Source organism: Culex pipiens, chromosome 3, assembly GCF_016801865.2.
Source record: "Culex pipiens pallens isolate TS chromosome 3, TS_CPP_V2, whole genome shotgun sequence".
NCBI classification, from domain to species: domain Eukaryota; kingdom Metazoa; phylum Arthropoda; class Insecta; order Diptera; family Culicidae; genus Culex; species Culex pipiens.
In genome coordinates, this window is record NC_068939.1 from 175,146,703 (window position 1) to 175,165,397 (window position 18,695).

General features: G+C 32.8%; 2 protein-coding genes across 2 annotated transcripts in view; both read left to right on the forward strand.

Moving 5' to 3' along the window:
* Positions 1-18,695, forward strand: part of LOC120419224 (uncharacterized) — a 45,113-nt gene that overhangs the window by 19,217 nt on the left and 7,201 nt on the right. The window contains exons 5-6 of the mRNA XM_052710016.1: positions 4,260-4,339; positions 12,434-12,527. Of these exons, the coding sequence (XP_052565976.1) occupies positions 4,260-4,339; positions 12,434-12,527 (174 nt within the window). The remainder of the gene's footprint in view (positions 1-4,259; positions 4,340-12,433; positions 12,528-18,695) is intronic.
* The window catches only part of LOC120419219 (SWI/SNF complex subunit SMARCC2), a 77,667-nt gene that overhangs the window by 13,627 nt on the left and 45,345 nt on the right, over positions 1-18,695 (forward strand). The window lies entirely within an intron of this gene.

Here is an 18,695-nt window from a genome sequence, read left to right on the forward strand (position 1 = left end):
TGTTAGTGATTCTCTTGCTTTACAAAAGGTAAACAAGACATAAGGTTTAGTAAAACTAATGATTCCGTGTAAGAAAATACTTGGTGGGACAATTATGCGTAGAAGTTTAACGATGGGACAAACAGACTTGGTGTTGTTTTTAATGAGTTTCCGAACAAAGTACCAGATTTTATGTGTTTTTCTTAAAGTACACATCAAACTCAACTTAAAAATATCATAAAGTCAAAATCGACCAAAACTGACATGGGACAATTATGCGTAGAACGGCAGTGCAGTTATCAGAAGAGCATAATTGTCTTCTTTTCGGACTTTTGATGGATGCGATGCTTGGTCAAGATTTCGTTTATTTTGCCATTTCAAAAATCAAATCAAATTGACGACCTAATCTATAGGTTAGAACGGGCCAATATTTACTTCCCTGTCCGACGGAAGGCGTGATCAGACAAATCTTGTCTCGAAAAATGCCACCGGGACCGAACCCAGTCCATCTGGGGGCAACCTCGCTTACTACTACACCACCAGTCCCGGATTTTGCCATTTGAACTACTTAAATGTCCAGTGATCTCAGGAATAAGTCACAAACTTGATGACCAGGAATCGCCATTCAGTGACTTTGGTCTCAATCGACGACGGTGCCACTTCGAACAACACAGGTTGGGATTAGAGATCGAGTTCCTCTCACGTTCTATTTTTTCCTTTGGGTTCAATTTTAGACCGCAGTTGGTTCATCTCGCCTCGTTCTTATTACCTAGGTATTTAGATTGTTTATTCATAAAATTCTTCATCGCCAGGAAATGCATTTTAACCGGATGCGAAGTAACACCGCCGGTAGCAGGCCAAAGTCATTGAAAGACGATTCCTCCTTTGTCAGGTTTGCCTCCTCCCGCACTCGTGGTCCAGATCGCAACAAAAAATTAAAACCCAACTTTTAAATATTTACGCTAGAAATTCAATTTTCTCCAACCTGTATTTTTTCCATCAGCTGATTTGACATTCTCGGCTTTTTTGTTCACCGGACGCAAATGACGCAACGCGATTTGGTAGCGTTGCCATAAAATTGCATGCAAGTTGGCACCGGTTCGGAACCGGTTTGACAATAAATCAGCAACAAGAAACAAGAATTCAGGAGTTATGAAAATGCACCCATAAACCCAAAAAGCATAACAAAAAATAAAATAAAAAATAAATTCGTTTTTAAAATCTTTATTAAATTTACCCTTTTTCAAAGGCTTCACTAAGAACTCCAGATATATTTTTATAATGTAGTAAGTTTCAAACTGGGTGCTGAATAACGGACTCGATTTTGTACTGTTAAAGTGGAACCAATTTATTGTTCGCCAAAAGTAGGGAGTATTGTTATCGATCATTAAAAATTGCAAAAATGAAAAATGTGTGGCTTTTGAGGACTTGGAGTTTAAGTCAAGAAATCTTAAGAAAGCTGAAAGGGAGATCGTCATTTTTTATAATTATGAATGGAAGTTGTTTGTGGAGTCGATGCAGTTGTATCGATCCAGAAGCTGTCTTAATTGTTTGATTCCGTTTGAAAACCGAGATTTCCACTAAACCATAGTGGAAATCTTCTCTGTTTGTTGGATCAGATTCGCTAGAATTAGCGCTCTTTTTTCGCTGGACCAGGAAGAGGTGCAGGATTCCTAAATCAGCCAGGAAATTTATCTTTTTATCACACTCGTCGCAGTTCTTCGTCTCCCGTAAAAAAGAAAAACCTCTTCTAACCGATCGAAACTTTAAAACACACACAACTTTCTAGCAAAAAAAAAGTCAAAAACTATATAAAATACTACCTACATATTATAAAAACAGCTCATTTAGCAGTAAGAAAAAGGTCATGCTTGTGCTTGAAAAGCCTCCTACTTTGTAGATGTAAACAAAGTGGGATCATTCAAAAAAGTTCATTTTATAACACAAAAAGTTCCACAACTACTAAAAACTAACGAAAAACAAAAGGGCACATATTACCTTTTTTTTTGGTTTGGAGTGAAAATTGTTATGTGCCCTTTTGTGTTTTTGATTTTTTCAATGGTAAATTGTTTGCTATCAATATAATTCTTGGAGGGCATGTAGGGAGTGTACTAATGAATGGAATAGTGGAATAATCCCGAATGTTTACGTTTTGGTTTTGTGCCCTAATGAAATGTTTGGCTCGAATAATCTCGTTACGCATGCTCTCTATTCATCATCCAGGTTTCAATGCATAAATGTTTAACCGTATTTTTCCAAAAACACTTATATTTTCTTAATTTACGATATGCTTTTCCTCTGTTATTAGAGTTTTTTTTTTTCGTAAAATACTCATCATTTTCCCAAAATACCGTGTTTTTTTAATACTCAAATAATCACAATTTGCGATATGGGTATCGAACAAGTATCAAACGAAGATGTTTAATGGGTTTTCACTTTTTGAAAGTTTAGTTTTTGTAGAATAATCTTATGTTTTTTTCGAAAATACTCTTATTTTTATAATTTGCCATATGGGTTGATATCGAAGCGACATTTTGTATGCTTTTTCCCTTTGTTCAGAGAATGTTTTACAAAAAACTATTTTTTTCTAATATATGCAAAATTTCAGAAAGCCTTTTTCACTTTTATTAGAGTTGTTTTTTTTTTTTTTTGTAAAATACTAAAATTTTCCCAAAATACCGTTTTTTTAATACAATAAAATTTTCATAACTTACAATATGGGTATCAAACGAAACGAAATTTTCAGTTTTTTCAGAGAATTTTCACAAAATACGTTTTTTATGTTTTTTCCATGTACTTAAATTTTCAGAATTTGTAATTTGGGTTTAAAACGAAACAAAATGTTGTAGGCTTTTTAACTTTTATTAGAGTTGTTTTTATTTTTTTTATTTTTTTTGTAAAATACTAAGATTTTAGCAAAATACCGTATTTTTCGAAAATACTAAAATTTTCACAATTTGTAATCTGCCCATAATTGAAAATTCGGCTATTATGCCAAATCAAGTATTCCGAGAAAAACGCGTTTAAGTGTTTGGCACAAAATCTCCGTCAAGGTAATTTCCCATAAGAGTGGCATATTAGCCGTTTGGTTTTTCGCATCGGCAGCCAAGTCTAGACACTATTTCAGTAAAATTCAAGTTCCAGAAGATGCGTTGTAACGTCCTCTACCACCTGGTGCTAATATCTCGTTTTTGCCAAAAGTGGATATTAGCCGTTTTTTCAATGGTGGGCAGTAATAACTGTAATAATCAAACGAAATTAAATTTTATATCCTTTTAACTTTTACAGTCCAGCCTCGATTATTCGAAGGCCTTGGCAAAATTTTACTTCAGATAGTCAAAACTTCGTATAATCGAATCACGAAAAAACTTTTTTCTTTCGTTGTCTTATTTCTGGTTGTTGAGCTTAAGTATGACCCTTAATTTACTCAAATGTGATTTAGATTTTTTTTTAAACAAGATGGTGGCCAAAATGGCAATATGTATTCAAAATATGCGTTTATTTTTTATTTTTCATGCAACCAACCATTCAAATTTGACTGAAATGGTTCGCAGAACTCGTATTTGATGTTTGTTTTTGTTTTTTGTTCGTGATTCGATTATCCGAAGTCCCACACAAACCTTCGGATAATCGAGTCTGGACTGTATTAGAGTTTTTTTTCCTGTAAAGTACTAAATTTTTCACAAAATCCCCTATTTTTTCGAAAATAATAAAATTTTCATAATTTGCAATGTTTAATGCATACCGTCAACAGTGGTGAAATTGGGTCTGGGGGATGAGATTGGGTCATACAAAAATGATGAAATTTGTATGACCCAATTTCATTCTCCAGACCCAATGTCACCCCTGATGACGGTAATCAAAAAAATATATTCTTAGTAAAAGCATTGGAAATTCAACGTGATATTGATAAATTCAGGCATTTTTTGAAAGATTTTAAAAATGAGTTATCGTCCGTCATCGTCGATAAGATTATCGTTTTCGTCCCGACGATACGTGGTTAAGGCCCAGTACTCAGCTCCGAAGGAAAGGGGTCAAGAAACAACTTTATGAACAGCAGAACAAAGGAGAGGGAATAATTTCATGGGGTTTTTCTTCTGTCAATTTGAAATGTTCCTTGATCCTTGGTTCCTTTCGAAGTTTGAAAAAAATTACATTTTATAATGAATATTACAAATTTTATGATTTACAACGGTCATGTTGAACACAATTTTAAACAACTAACGTTTTTTCCTTAAACCTCCTTTCTCCTTTTCGCAACGACGCACGCTGCACAACAGGTCGAAGGTGAACCCAGGCTCGGCTCGATTTTTCTCATTCCAACAGCGCTTCCAAAACAAGAGTCCCTTCTTCTCCTGGTGTTAGAGGACGGCGCACTCCGAAGAAAGAAAAGCAAAAAAAAACGAAAACCTAACGAGGGCGGGAAACTGTGAAAAAATAAGACACGTACGAAAAAATTGTGGTAAAAAATGTAACCAATTTAGAACAACAAAAAATACTATCGTGTTAAATCTATCTAAAGTCAGCTGACCTGCTGCAGGAGTCATTATGTAGGTTTGTATGGAGCCCCTCCCCGGATTGGAATGTTATAAATAATAGAAAAAGAAGAAATCGTATGTATTTATTCAAATTAACCGGAAAGTAACGTTAAAAAGAAGGATCGGTTGGGATCCTCTCTACCGGTGAATTATTAACTAAACTTTTACAATAGGGAATTAATAATAAAGAAAACTTCATGTTTTTCATTATATTTTTTTTCGGTTATTAACCTAAACGAATTAAAATATTTGAACTTTATTGTGTTATTTATCTGCTGCAATGATTTGTATATACAGAAAGTGTGAAAATAGATGTTCCGACAATGATCCTCGATCTTTTTTGTTTTTATGCCAAATAAATAGTAAACTGCTTATCAGTTGGAGATTCAATTTGGTCATTTATCTTTCAGTCGTTGGTCTTAACTGAAAGTAGATTATATAGCATGTAACTTGAATTCATAACTAGTCTCATAAACACACATATTGTGAATGGAATCATCTTAGTTGGGCGATTGCAGAAGAGGGTACACATAACGTTGAACTAACAGTAACAGTAGCTGTTAACCACGAACGACAACAAGCGGTTGAACTGGTTGGTCCAAAAACAATTTAAAAAAGTTGTTGTAATAACTAGGCAGAAGCAAAAAATCAAGAGAACAAAAAATCTATTTTAGGCTAGAGATGCATTCTGGTAGCTAGGTACAACACATTAGACAATTACCACACTGTAGCAGGAAGATCTTCTATCTCCAAACTATCCAGATATAACCTTCTTATATAACACACCTTTAGTTTAATCTTTAAACATCACACACACACACACAAGTACGGTAGTCCTCGATAGGCCAACTACATTATACAATCAGTTACTTCTCTGGTAAAAAAGAAAAACTTTGAATAATAATATCCCCACAACAACAAAAAAACAAACGCTCTTTTTTGTACTTGTTGATGACAATTCCGTGCACAACCAAACTAGCATTCGAAAAACTTTTCCAAAATTTAAACTAACAGTGAGTGGCATTTGTCACGCGACGCGAAAAAACTTGCCACTGCTTAACCTAATTTGCTTGTATTGCTCTGGAATGTATGTTGCTATAATTAAGATTCTTGCGTCAGGGGAAACGCACGTAAGTTCGGAAAGTTAAGGATTTGGTCCTATTTCCATCACATTTGCCGATTCTCATTTCAGTGAGTTCAGTTGAATAACTCTGTTTGAGCTATGACCGAAATCTTTAACATTATTTTTGCAATTCCGTCGTGAAACTACTTACTTTTCCTGTCATTCTTGAACGACAAAATAGCCTACTTTTCTGTACCAAAAATAACAGAATCGAATAGCAAAACTTTTCAAAATAAATGCTGAAAAGTTCTACTTTTCAGCACTCAAATGGGTGCTGAAAAGTTGAACATTTCAGCACTTGTTTCGAAAAGTAACACTTTTCATCATTTTTTTGATTTAAACCAGCGATTCTCAACGGGGATTGAAACGATTTATTGACAAAATACATGAAAATTTTACATGAAATTTCACTCAGTTTGTGTTTTTTGGAATTGCAAAAAATGTTGTATGGAACTCGTTGCAAAACTTGATTTTTTCAGCACTCTTCGTATTTATCCAACTCGGTGAACCTCGTTGGATAAATGTACGACTCGTGCTGAAAAATCATCTTTTTGCAACTTGTTGCATAAACTACTATTTTTTTATTTTGCAATAATTTTGCGGGGGTCTTCACTAATTACCAAAACAGCAATTTTGTATCAACGGTTCGTCCATACAATTTTGGCAGCTGTCCATACAAAAAAGGTATGTGCTCATGCCTATAGAAATGCTACAAAAGGTTACAAAACTATACAGTCCAGACTCGATTATCCGAAATTTCGATTATCCGAAGTATAAGACTTCGGATAATCGAATCACGAAAAAAAAAATCGTGTGTTTTTTTTCATTCTTAGGCCGTTGCAAACATAAACTTATATAAATAAATATTTGCAATGGCCTTACTTTTAACATCAAATTTGAGTTCTGTGGCTCCATTTAAGTCAAATTTTAGTGGTTGGCCTAATAAATTTAAAAATGCATTTTTTTAATATTTCATCACCGCCCTCTTTGATTAAAAAATTCTTAATCAATTTAAAGAAGTTTAGGAGTCAACAGTTAAAAAACGAAAAGATTTTTTTGGTGATTCGATTATCCGAAGTGATATTCTGCCAAGGCCTTCGGATAATCGGGTATGGACTGTACAATTAGAATGGCTCGAGATGGTCAACTTTTCCGAACATGTTTTATTCGGTTGCTTTTAGGCCCCTAAACAACCCCCTAAAATTTGGAAGCGTATGGGAATTAGTATGGAAAAACCCTCTTTTTTACATTTTTATTTTCCACAAAATTTTTCAAACCAACACAATAGCGCTAAAATTGAGAAAATTCTCTAAAACTTTCTAGAAAAAAGTATTGTGCTATCTTGCTCCTGTCAAAAGATACAGCGTGTTCAAAACTGGTACAAAACGTGATTTCCGAGCAAAAAAAACACGTTTCCCCAAATTTAGGGGGTTATTGGGTCTAAAAGGCATATAAAAAACTTTGTTCTGGTATGATTTGAACGTTTTTTAAATTCCCAGTCTACTGTACAACATTTTTGCAACTTCCAGAGAATTTTTTTAATGTCGAGTGTAAAAAAAAATTAAAAAGCAACGCGAAAATGTAAACATTACACAAAAAAAAAGATCCGAATTTCAAAACACAATAAATAAATGAAAATTTAAATTTATATAATTTATTTAATTTTATTAACTGTTTGAATTTTTATTTTTTTAGTTTCTAAAATCACTTTTTTTTAAATTCATGAATTTTCCAGATTTTATTCTTTTTTAATTCTATTTTAGATCCTTGTAATTAAAAAAATGTAAAGCTTTATTCATTTTAAACTTTGATTTTTTTCAATTTTTTTTTCAAAGGTTTTGAAGTTTTGAATTTTTTTATTTTAGTTTTTATTTGTTTTCTTATATTTTTTAATTTTTAGAAGTTTCTGAATTTTTTGAGTTGAATCTAATTATTATTCTTTGGCATTAGGTTTAATTAATTAATTTAATTAAGAATTTTTAATTTATTTGGTTTTTGAAATATGATTATTGAACTGATCAGAAACTTTCGCATAAGTTTAATTTTTAAACATTAAAAATCGGACCAAAATTTTTCGAGGCTGTATCTCAGAAACCAATTGCCCGATTTTTCAAAGTTCCATGGGAAAAATTATTGGAAATTTTCTAAGCTTCTAAAAAAAAAGATTCAGAATAGCTTTTCGTTCAAGAATTATTTTTTCAACTTAAAAAACCTAATAAATCGAAAATGTATACCTAAAAGTAGCTATAACTTGAAAACGGTACATTTCACCAAAAAAATCCCGAAGTCCCGAGTTATAATTACAAATGTTTACGATAGTCTAGCTTGTACGTGTGTCAAACGCATCCTGACTTTCCTGGCCTGAAATCCCTTTGGCCTTTTGTCGCACTTACATCAATTTTCATGGAGAGACAAGATAGCACGACAAGATTGAAACTACTTTCATATGTAAAGTGACAAAAATGCACGGAGTTTTTCGGTTTTTATTGAATATCTCAGGATTGAAATCGAATTTTGGGGATCTGTGACGGTCAAAAGGTGAGGCATTGTGAGCTGCACAATATGGCGTTCTTAACTCAATTTGGCCCAAAATGCACGTACGACAAGTTAGCACGATGGCGACGATGCGTATGTATTGCGTGTATGTACACGAAAATAAAGTGAGGTTAAATTTTGTCAGCCAGCAAAATTAAATGGTGCGCTAGTGTGCGTACGCGAAACGTCATAAAGCTCTATGGCACAAAAGATCTCTTTTTTAGTCCCCCAAAACATATCGACGCTGCCGTGCTATTTTATCGCACTTCGCTTTTTGACGTTCATTTTAATGTTTGACCTTGAATAAACAAAAACTAGAGCACGCAATGTAAACAATAACAAACACGTTACATTTGGTGTGTGTGCATTGTTCCGAAGTTTGGTTGAATTTGGTTGCCGGAGTCCCGAGTTATAATTACAAATGTTTACAGTAGTAGGGCATTTACGTGTGTCAAACTGGTTCTGACTAAATTCCCTTTGGCCAGTTATCGCTCTTGCAACAATTTTCAGAGTGTGTCAAGATAGCACGATCAGATCGAGTTTTTCCGGTTTTTGTTGAATACCTCAGGATTGAATTGATTGAATAGAATTTTGGGGATCTGTAAATGTCAAAAGGTACAGTATTAAGAATTGCACAAAATTGCGTTCTTTGCCTCTGATAGAAAGAAAAAAAATCAGGGTTTCTGAGTGTCATTGCATGAAAAAAAAAATATAAAAAATAAGACATTCGATAGTTTCCAATTCCAGGGTGGCCACTCAAGTCGGGATATCGGGAAAAAGTCGGGAATTCGCCAAAATCCGCAAAAAATCGGAAAAAAGTCGGGAATTTATGATTTTTTGTCAAAAAGTCGGGAAAAGTCGGGAATTCTAAGCATACTTGTTTGAACATTATTTTTTAACTCTTGAATAATTTTGTAATATTCTGTGCAATTTTCAAATTGAATTCGCTCAATTCTACATTAGTAACTTACTTAAAATTTAAGCTTCTTTTCACTATTTCAATAAAATTTTGTATGGAAAAGCTGTTTAAAACATTCAAAATCTTAATTAGTATTGGAGTCTTTGACACAGATCTTCATTATATTTTTCATGAATCATATGATCTCTATTAATTTTTGTTTATCAAACAAGAGGTTAAGTTAATGATAAACTATTATAAAAATAGAGCCTGATGGCCAGCTTAGAGTTTTGTCACATAGATTGAATATTTGAAAACAGATTCCAACTTGAGTTTGGCAATGGTTTTTTTTGGTAAATATTTTTAATTGTTAAAATAAAAATCCAAAATTTAAAAACTTTTTTTACGTTTTGAAAACATAAAGAAAATTTTGAAATTGCAAAAAAAAATAATCCAAAAAAGTTGGAGTTTTTGCGAAACTGTTAAAAAAAATGTCTCTTCAAACATTTTGCTTGAAATAAGTGGTAAACATAAAATCATATCAAACTGAATGTTCATTGAAAAAAAAACAGTTAAATACTGACCACTATATAAATTAAAATTGAAAAAAAATATATCAAAAATTACAAAATTAAAAAGGGAACATGACAAATTTTTTTTTTATAAATTCCTTGACATTTTTCTAAATCCTTTGAATGAATAATATCAGCAATTATGTTTTAATCATTCTCTGATTTCAAAAGATGATGAAGTTTAAAAAAAATAGGAACGTTATTTTAAGTTCAGTTTTCTTTGACCTTTTGTCATTTCCAGATGAAACAAAGTATCAAAAACTATACTTTTGCCAATTTAAAAAAATACAAGGAAATTATAAGTATTGTTGAACTTTCGATATTTTTTTCAAAGACTAGTTGTTTGTGTTTCTACTCTGAATCATAATAATTAAATTCCATTTTTGAAGTTTTTTTTTAAATTGTTGTTTAGTTTGTGTATTTACAAAAAATGCCTATATTTGGATTATTTTTAAATTCATTTATTTTTTTTTTTGTGGTTAATATTGACTTTTCTTATAGAAAGTTTTTTGTTTGAAATCATTCTTTAGATGAGCAATTCTCTACGAAATCGGTCTTTTTTCTTCAATTTTAATTTTTGTATTTTTTAATCCGGCTGAAACTTTTTTGGTGCCTTCGGTATGCCCAAAGAAGCCATTTTGCATCATTAGTTTGTCCATATAATTTTCCATACAAATTCGGCAGCTGTCCATACAAAAATGATGTATGAAAATTCAAAAATCTGTATCTTTTGAAGGAATTTTTTGATCGATTTGGTGTCTTCGGCAAAGTTGTAGGTATGGATACGGACTACACTGGAAAAAATAATACACGGTAAAAAAAAATTTGGTGATTTTTTTATTTAACTTTTTATCACTAAAACTTGATTTACAAAAAAACACTATTTTTAATTTTTTTTTATTTTTTGATATGTTTTAGAAGACATAAAATGCCAACTTTTCAGAAATTTCCAGGTTGTGCAAAAAATCACTGACCGAGTTATGAATTTTTTAATCAATACTGATTTTTTCAAAAAATCGAAATTTTGGTCGTAAAAATTTTTCAACTTCATTTTTCGATGTAAAATCAAATTTGCAATCAAAAAGTACTTTACTAAAATTTTGATAAAGTGCACCGTTTTCAAGTTATAGCCATATTTAAGTGACTTTTTTGAAAATAGTCGCAGTTTTTCATTTTTTTAAATTAGTGCACATGTTTGCCCAGTTTTGAAAAAAATATTTTTGAAAAGCTGAGAAAATTCTCTAATTTTTCTCTATATTTTGCTTATTCGGACTATGTTGATACGACCTTTAGTTGCTGAGATATTGCAATGCAAAGGTTTAAAAACAGGAAAATTGATGTTTTCTAAGTTTCACCCAAACAACCCACCATTTTCTATCGTCAATATCTCAGCAACTAATGGTCCGATTTTCAATGTTAATATATGAAACAATTGTGAAATTTTCCGATCTTTTCGAAAAAAATATTTTTGGAATTTTCAAATCAAGACAAACATTTTAAAAGGGCGTAATATTGAATGTTTGGCCTTTGTGAAATGTTAGTCTTGATTTGAAAATTCCAAAAATATTTTTTTCGAAGAGATCGGAAAATTTCACAAATGTTTCATATATTAACATTGAAAATCGGACCATTAGTTGCTGAGATATTGACGATAGAAAATGGTGGGTTGTTTGGGTGAAACTTAGAAAACATCAATTTTCCTGTTTTTAAACCTTTGCATTGCAATATCTCAGCAACTTAAGGTCGTATCAACAAAGTCCAAATAAGCAAAATATAGAGAATTTTCTCAGCTTTTCAAAAATATTTTTTTCAAAACTGGGCAAACATGTGCACTAATTTAAAAAAATGAAAAACTGCGACTATTTTCAAAAAAGTCACTTAAATATGGCTATAACTTGAAAACGGTGCACTTTATCAAAATTTCAGTAAAGTACTTTTTGATTGCAAATTTGATTTTACATCGAAAAATGAAGTTGAAAAATTTTTACGACCAAAATTTCGATTTTTTGAAAAAATCAGTATTGATTAAAAAATTCATAACTCGGTCAGTGATTTTTTGCACAACCTGGAAATTTCTGAAAAGTTGGCATTTTATGCCTTCTAAAACATATCAAAAAATAAAAAAAAATTAAAAATAGTGTTTTTTTGTAAATCAAGTTTTAGTGATAAAAAGTTAAATAAAAAAATCACCAAATTTTTTTTACCGTGTATTATTTTTTTCCAGTGTAGTCCGTATCCATACCTACAACTTTGCCGAAGACACCAAATCGATCAAAAAATTCCTTCAAAAGATACAGATTTTTGAATTTTCATACATCATTTTTCTATGGACAGCTGCCGAATTTGTATGGAAAATTATATGGACAAACTAATGATGCAAAATGGCTTCTTTGGGCATACCGAAGGCACCAAAAAAGTTTCAGTCGGATTAAAAAATACAAAAAAAATCGAATGACCGAAATCCTAGAGAACTGCTCAGATAAGAAAGGCGTATTATTTGAGCATTCTGGAAAAGTCGGGAATTTGAAAATGGGATTTGAGTGGTCACCCTGCAATTCCTAAACTCTTAAAAGGTTCAATTTTGAAGAATTTGGCATACACGGCACAAATTCACAAAAATGGCCAATGTGCTAAAAAATTTACCTTGTTGAAAAAAAAACATTTTGTTTCAGGCCTTAATTAAAATCGAGAGAATCGCTCAACTCAAAAAGAGTCCCTTAAAAATGTATTTAAAATTGGTGTGATGCCAAAGGACATCACCACTTATTTGACTTGCCTCCTCGCCTAGCCAGGGTGTACCGGAATCACTCATCCGTGGAACCGACGAGGGGAAACGAACGCGAGGGTGGACCGAAAAGCAGCACCCTATCGTGGATGTGTTTGTGAGGTCTCCTTATGCCAGACGTCACTAACTATGTATAACTGTAGATTTGTTGATGTGTAACGGAAATAGCCTAACTTTAGGGTAGCTGCATCAATTTACGTCAGTTGTTGTCTTTTTTTATGTTATATTTAAAGAAAGGATTTTTTGTGTTAATCCATCTCTTCAATTGTTTACAGTGAAACATATTTTTTACGATATATATAATATGTTTTTAATTAGTTATTAATACCAAACTCCAGACTAAGCGACACAATCTGCTACAATCTTAAAACCAAAATTCCGCACCACTTTCAAAGATCAACCCCGCAACCCAAATAAAAAAAGCTCTCGTATTTTCCGAATCCTTTATGATTTTCGTGCCTAAAACAAGGGGTGGAGGTCACGAAAGGCGCGCAATGCCAGGTCAGGTCTCTCTCTCTCTCGCTCTGCCTCTCTTGCTTGCTTAGTTTGGGCTGGAAAATACCCTGATCAACCCCAATGTGGGCAGTCACTCGCTGCACGTCGCCGTCGGCAGATGGTGACTCCCATCGCCGGGGCTCTTCTCTTCACTTTGCTTTAGTTCTTTTCAAAAAACGGTTGTCCTTCGCGAAAACGGAACTTTGCACGCTATAGAGCGGCACGAGCGCGCGCGGGCGTTTCGACGAAAATACACACTTCCGCGTGTTGTTCTTGCTCGGCGTGGACGTTAATTTAGAATAGTTAAGATTAGATGTGACCTTATTAGCGGAGTAGACAGTCTTGTTTGGTTTGGTGCAAAAGGTCACATAGGCTGATGTGAGGGGGGTGGCTGTTAGAGAGTGTTGCCTCACGCCAGTATCGGATGTTTGGTTGGAATTTCAGTTATTGATTAGGGTGGCCCGAAGTGTAACCAACACCACCAACACCTGGTTCTGCTGTTGCTGCCGCAATAAAATATGCTTCTGGAATAAGGTCAATCGAAAGTGAAAGTGTTATTAATTCAAAGTATTGTTTCGTGCTGGCGCAAGCTGATGGTGGTGTGTAATTCGAAACTAAGTATGGAATATTATGTGTCACAATTTAAATCCACCAAATCTGAGATGGCTTCGCAATGTTCCAGTTTTCGATCCAGGCGGAGCTAGAGAGAGAGAGCGGAGGAAGTGGCACGAATTGCACAGAAAATCAAAATTTTCATCGACGCTGTAAAACGGCTCGCGTGCACGCAAAGGCTGAACGAGTTCAAATCTATGGAATACTTTTCTGAAAGCTGACAGGTATCTTCGATTATTTTTTTTATTTTAGCTCTGGGATTGTCCACAGTTTTTACCTTACCTTTATTTTATAATCAAATCCCAATTTCGTGCAATGTAATTTCATTTTTAATTTATTTTTTTTTTTCCAGAGAGCAGTTCTCTACAAAATCGATCTTTTTTTTTAATTGTAATTTTTGTATTTTTTAATCAGGCATAATCTTTTTTGGTGCCTTCGGTATGCCCAAAGAAGCCATTTTGCATCATTAGTTCGTTCATATAATTTTCCATACAATTTTGGCAGCTGTCCATACAAAAATGATGTATGAAAATTCAAAAATCTGTATCTTTTGAAGGAATTTTTTGATCAATTTGGTGTCTTCAGCAAAGTTGTAGGCATGGATAAGGACTACACTGAAAAAAAAATTAAACACGGTTAAAAAAAATTTGTGATTTTTAATGTAATTTTTTGTCGCTAAACTTGGTTGCAAAAAACACTATTTTTATTTTTTTTATTTTTTGATGTTTTAGAGGACATCAAATGCAAGCTTTTCAGAAATTTTCAGGTTGTGCAACAAATCTTTGACGGAGTTAAGAATTTTTTAACCAATACTGATTTTTTCATAAAATCGAAATATTGGTCGCAAAAGTTTTTCAACTTCATTTTTCGATGTAAAATCAAATTTGATTTCCAAAAAAGTGTCCACGTGGTTTGTGGATAGTCCCTAAAGTACTTTTTGATTTCAAATTTAATTTTACATCGAAAAATGAAGTTGAAAATTTCTAGCGACCAAATTTTTTAATTTTTTTTAACTTTATATTGATTCAAAAATTCTTAACTCGGTCAAAGATTTTTTGCACTACCTGGAAATTTCTGAAAAGTTGGCATTTGATGACCCCTAAAACTTAAAAAAATGTATTTTTTGCAAATCAAGCTGACAAAAAGTTGAATAAAAAATCACCTAATTTATTTACCGTGTATCATTTTTTCAGTGCAGTCCTTATTCATACCTAAAACATTGCCAAAGACACCAAATCGATCATAAATTCCTTCTAAAGATACAGATTTTTACATTTTCATACATCATTTTTGTATGAAAAATAATTGCAACGGCCATAAATACATTGAAATGGTTGCATAAATTATATTTTTTGTCTGGGTTTTAAATAAATCAAAGTTTATGAATGTGTTTCAATTTTTTCATACAAAAATGTGTGTGAAAATTTCTTTCTGGGAAAACAGATGATAAAACAAGAAGAATTTAAAAACAAAATGGTAATTGGATAAGCTAAACACTAGTTAAAATTAAACCTTTTTTGTATTTTTAATAATTAGACTAAATGAGATAAAAAGAACAAAAATCTTTTGTCTTTTTGTCAATTTGACCATTTTTTTTAAGAGTGGACTTGGTCCAATTTATCGTGTAGTGCAGATCTGTCTTCATTTACTTTATAACTAGGCTTAGTGATTTTTCACGCTCAAAAATAGCAAATTTCACGGGGACCTCAATTTTAAATCATCAAATTTCACGCAAAATTCACGGAACGTGATAAATGTTAAAATAACTCTGAAAATGTTATGTTTGAATCACAGAAACTACTTTTTATACTTCATTATATATTATTCTTTAATATATAAAGAAATCTTCACAATTTATATTTTGAAACAAAATGTAGAGCTTTAGTATTCTCATTTATTGGACTTCCTTTTTGATATTCAACTAGTAAAGCTTCAAGGTTTTCGCTGTTTTGCTTCTGTTTTATCAGTTTGCATTTTATTGAGTTTCATATCAAAGCAGGATTTAACAATCTTTTCCAGACAAAATGAGTAAAATAGTTTCAATTTTCTGCGACATTTAGCCCATTCCAAATAATTTTTAAGGTTTTCATCTCTCTTTTCGAAACTTTAATTTAAAAGAAATAGAAAAAATAATACAATTTGCAACGAAATCAAAATTTTTATTCAAAATCAGAACAGAATACAGAATAGGTGGTATTCTAAACATTCACGGGAATCATTCACCCAAACAATCAAATATCGGTAAAATGTTTTCAAAAGGAGATTTGAAAGATTAAAAATACTCTTCCCTTTATTTTGAATAAAACAAAGCTTGATTCTTTTTATTTATTTTGAAATTATACCTTTCAAATAAAATTGAAATACAAATTTTACTACAGCGAATGAAAATATTACTAAATTTAGTTAGTTTTTTTTTAATCTAAAAAATTCTTAACAATTCTTCAAATGGTTCATATCAAGCTTTTCAATTGAAAACTAATAAAATTTACTTAAATAGTCTCTATGATTAAAATATTTATTATGATCTTATTTGAAAAAAGAATTTCAAGAATTTCACACCGTCCACGAAATCGTCAAAATTCACTAACCTTTTATTTGTAATTGAACAAGAGTATTGAATCGCTTAATTCTGCAGTAGTTGTTTAGATTATTTTTATTCCTACTTGAATTTAATAAAATATGTTGAGAAAAATCGTTATGGTTTCACACAAACATAAAATTTCACGGGATTTCGCGGAAGAAGACAAATTTCGCGGATTTCACGCTGTCCGCGAAATCGTGAAATTTCACTAACCCTATTTATAACTTTTCAACATTTTTCTACAGACATGGATTAGTCATTTTTAAACAGTTTTTTTTATAAGGTCAAGCCTTTTAACACACGTTTGAAATACATCTTTTCAAATGTTTGGTATAATTCATCACTTCAGCATCACATTGGAATCTTGCCAAAATTCTGGAGTTTTTTTTTATAAGGTTCAATAAAAATTTTCACATTTTGCTTTTAAAGTGGATACCCTTGAATCAAGGCGGTTCAAAAAACACTCAAAAATATAAATATATTTAAAATAACTCTTTGATCAAAGTATTGATTCTCTGTGAGTTCTTAAGAGAATTAATATGTACGGTTCTGTGAAAAAGCTTACCATAAGTTTTTTGTATAGTTGCAATACAAAAATATAAAAGTTGGAAAAACAAGCCACAGTCTCCACATTTGAATTAAAAATAGTATCTAAAATGTAAAATTTGACGAAAACTAGAATTTAAGCGAAAAAAGAGCTTTTTGCGAAAAAAAAACCTTGCTAAAAAGATTCTGCAAGCAGGGAAATGCATCTAAATTCATTTCAGCTGATTGCACAAAAACTTAAGTCTTAAAAGAAACTCCCAGGCTCGATTCTTTAAGTAAAAATAAGTAACTGTGCCAATTTTGAGCCAAATCGGTTAAGGGTTAAGCAGGTTCGTCAGTGCTTTTTTCGTTGAAGTTTGCATGGAAAAATTCTAAAAAATGTATGGAGAAAAGCAAATATTTCAAAATTCTGCCAAAAGGTTGCGTTAAATGTGTCGGATAATCGTCAAGAAGACCGCAAAACGATCCGAGTTAACCCTGACGAGTTATTAACGATTTAAAGAAGACGAGTTTGCATGAACAGATCTTAAACCTTAACCGCTTTTGCTCAAAATTTGTTAAACCATTCATTTGTATAGAAGTGACGATTTTAGGTTAAAGTCACGTTAATAAAATAAACAACAACTATTTTTAATAGAAACACCCTAATCGCCAAACAAACAAAAAACTGGTTTAAATACTTTGCCCATGCCAAATTTTGGCCAAATTGGAGCACTTTTTAGCAGGATCCAGGATCCTGGCTTGACGTGGAATCCCTGTATAAAGTTATCAGATATTAAAACTTTATGTCTTACGTGGAAAACAAATTGTTACTGAAATGTTAATGTTTAGAACATTTAATGTTATGTAAACGCATTTACAACTAAGCATACTTTGAACTTTGAATGAAGCTACACGAAATGATTCAAATTATAAATCAATGTAAATCAAAATGAAAAGTCACTCTAGTTAATCCTGATGCCATTTCCTGATCTAAAATTAGAAACGTATAAATCAAACTGATATCAGTTTCGCAAATCAGGCGTAAAAGACCTTCGAATCAGAACAACCCATATGCAACGCTATAGCTCAGAAGAGGCGGTTCTATTAAGGGTAACCTTGCTTATCCGATATCTCTAGTGCAAATCTCAGTCCATTTCACTCTGCCTTCCTTTAAACTGCATATTTACTTCTTTCGTTGCATGATGGAATAAACGACTTTTTTTTTGTACAATACTTAGAAAAAATATCTTCTGAAGTGACCTACCTCGCAAAACAACTCAATTTCTGTTTCCCGAGTCGCTTCCAAAATATAAATTATTAACAAATCCGTTGTCGGCGTCGCCGTCTGCTAACTTTCCGACTGTTGTGTGTGTTTACCCACAACTGTTTGCATTTTCCTGTGTGCATTTTATGTTGGATAGTTTAGCTATGTAGGTTGAAATGCCCCCATTTTCCTGGACTCTTCGAGTTTCGCAATTCTTCACCCAGCGTATACCAACTAGGTATATTTACCTACATGTTGTAATCTTTCCGGGCCGTGCCCTCTTCGGGCGGTAGTTTGGAGTTAGGAAAGACCTACCCCAGGAAGAACATTATGCAGGGGGGGGCTTTTTTAGGTCAGCAGCATTATTCCAGCGCGCGCGTTCTTCCGTGACTAACCTAACCTGCGGCGAACACGTGCTTCCTTTAATAGTGCAATAGCGTGTGATGCTCCACATCGCGTCAGGTCGAAGCAAGCTGTGACTATCCAAGAAACCTGGATAATCTTTTCACCAAATCTGTCACGAGCGAAGGAAAATTTTACGCCTCTCATCCGCGAAGGCCGTTCGAAATTACAAGTTCCGGAATTTTTGGGTTCGTAATTCCAGCACTGTGTTTGTTCCGCTTCTCCTGCTCCTCTGTGTGCCGCCACCTGCCAAGCTAGATCGAAATGGAACATTGCGAAGCCGGGTAAGTCGTCCTATCTCTGTTCTCACGTCATCGGCGGCGCTTGATGGACTCGCGAGGTCAGGTACCGCTGGCTTCCCCGCTCCGATTGCAGTTGGCCCC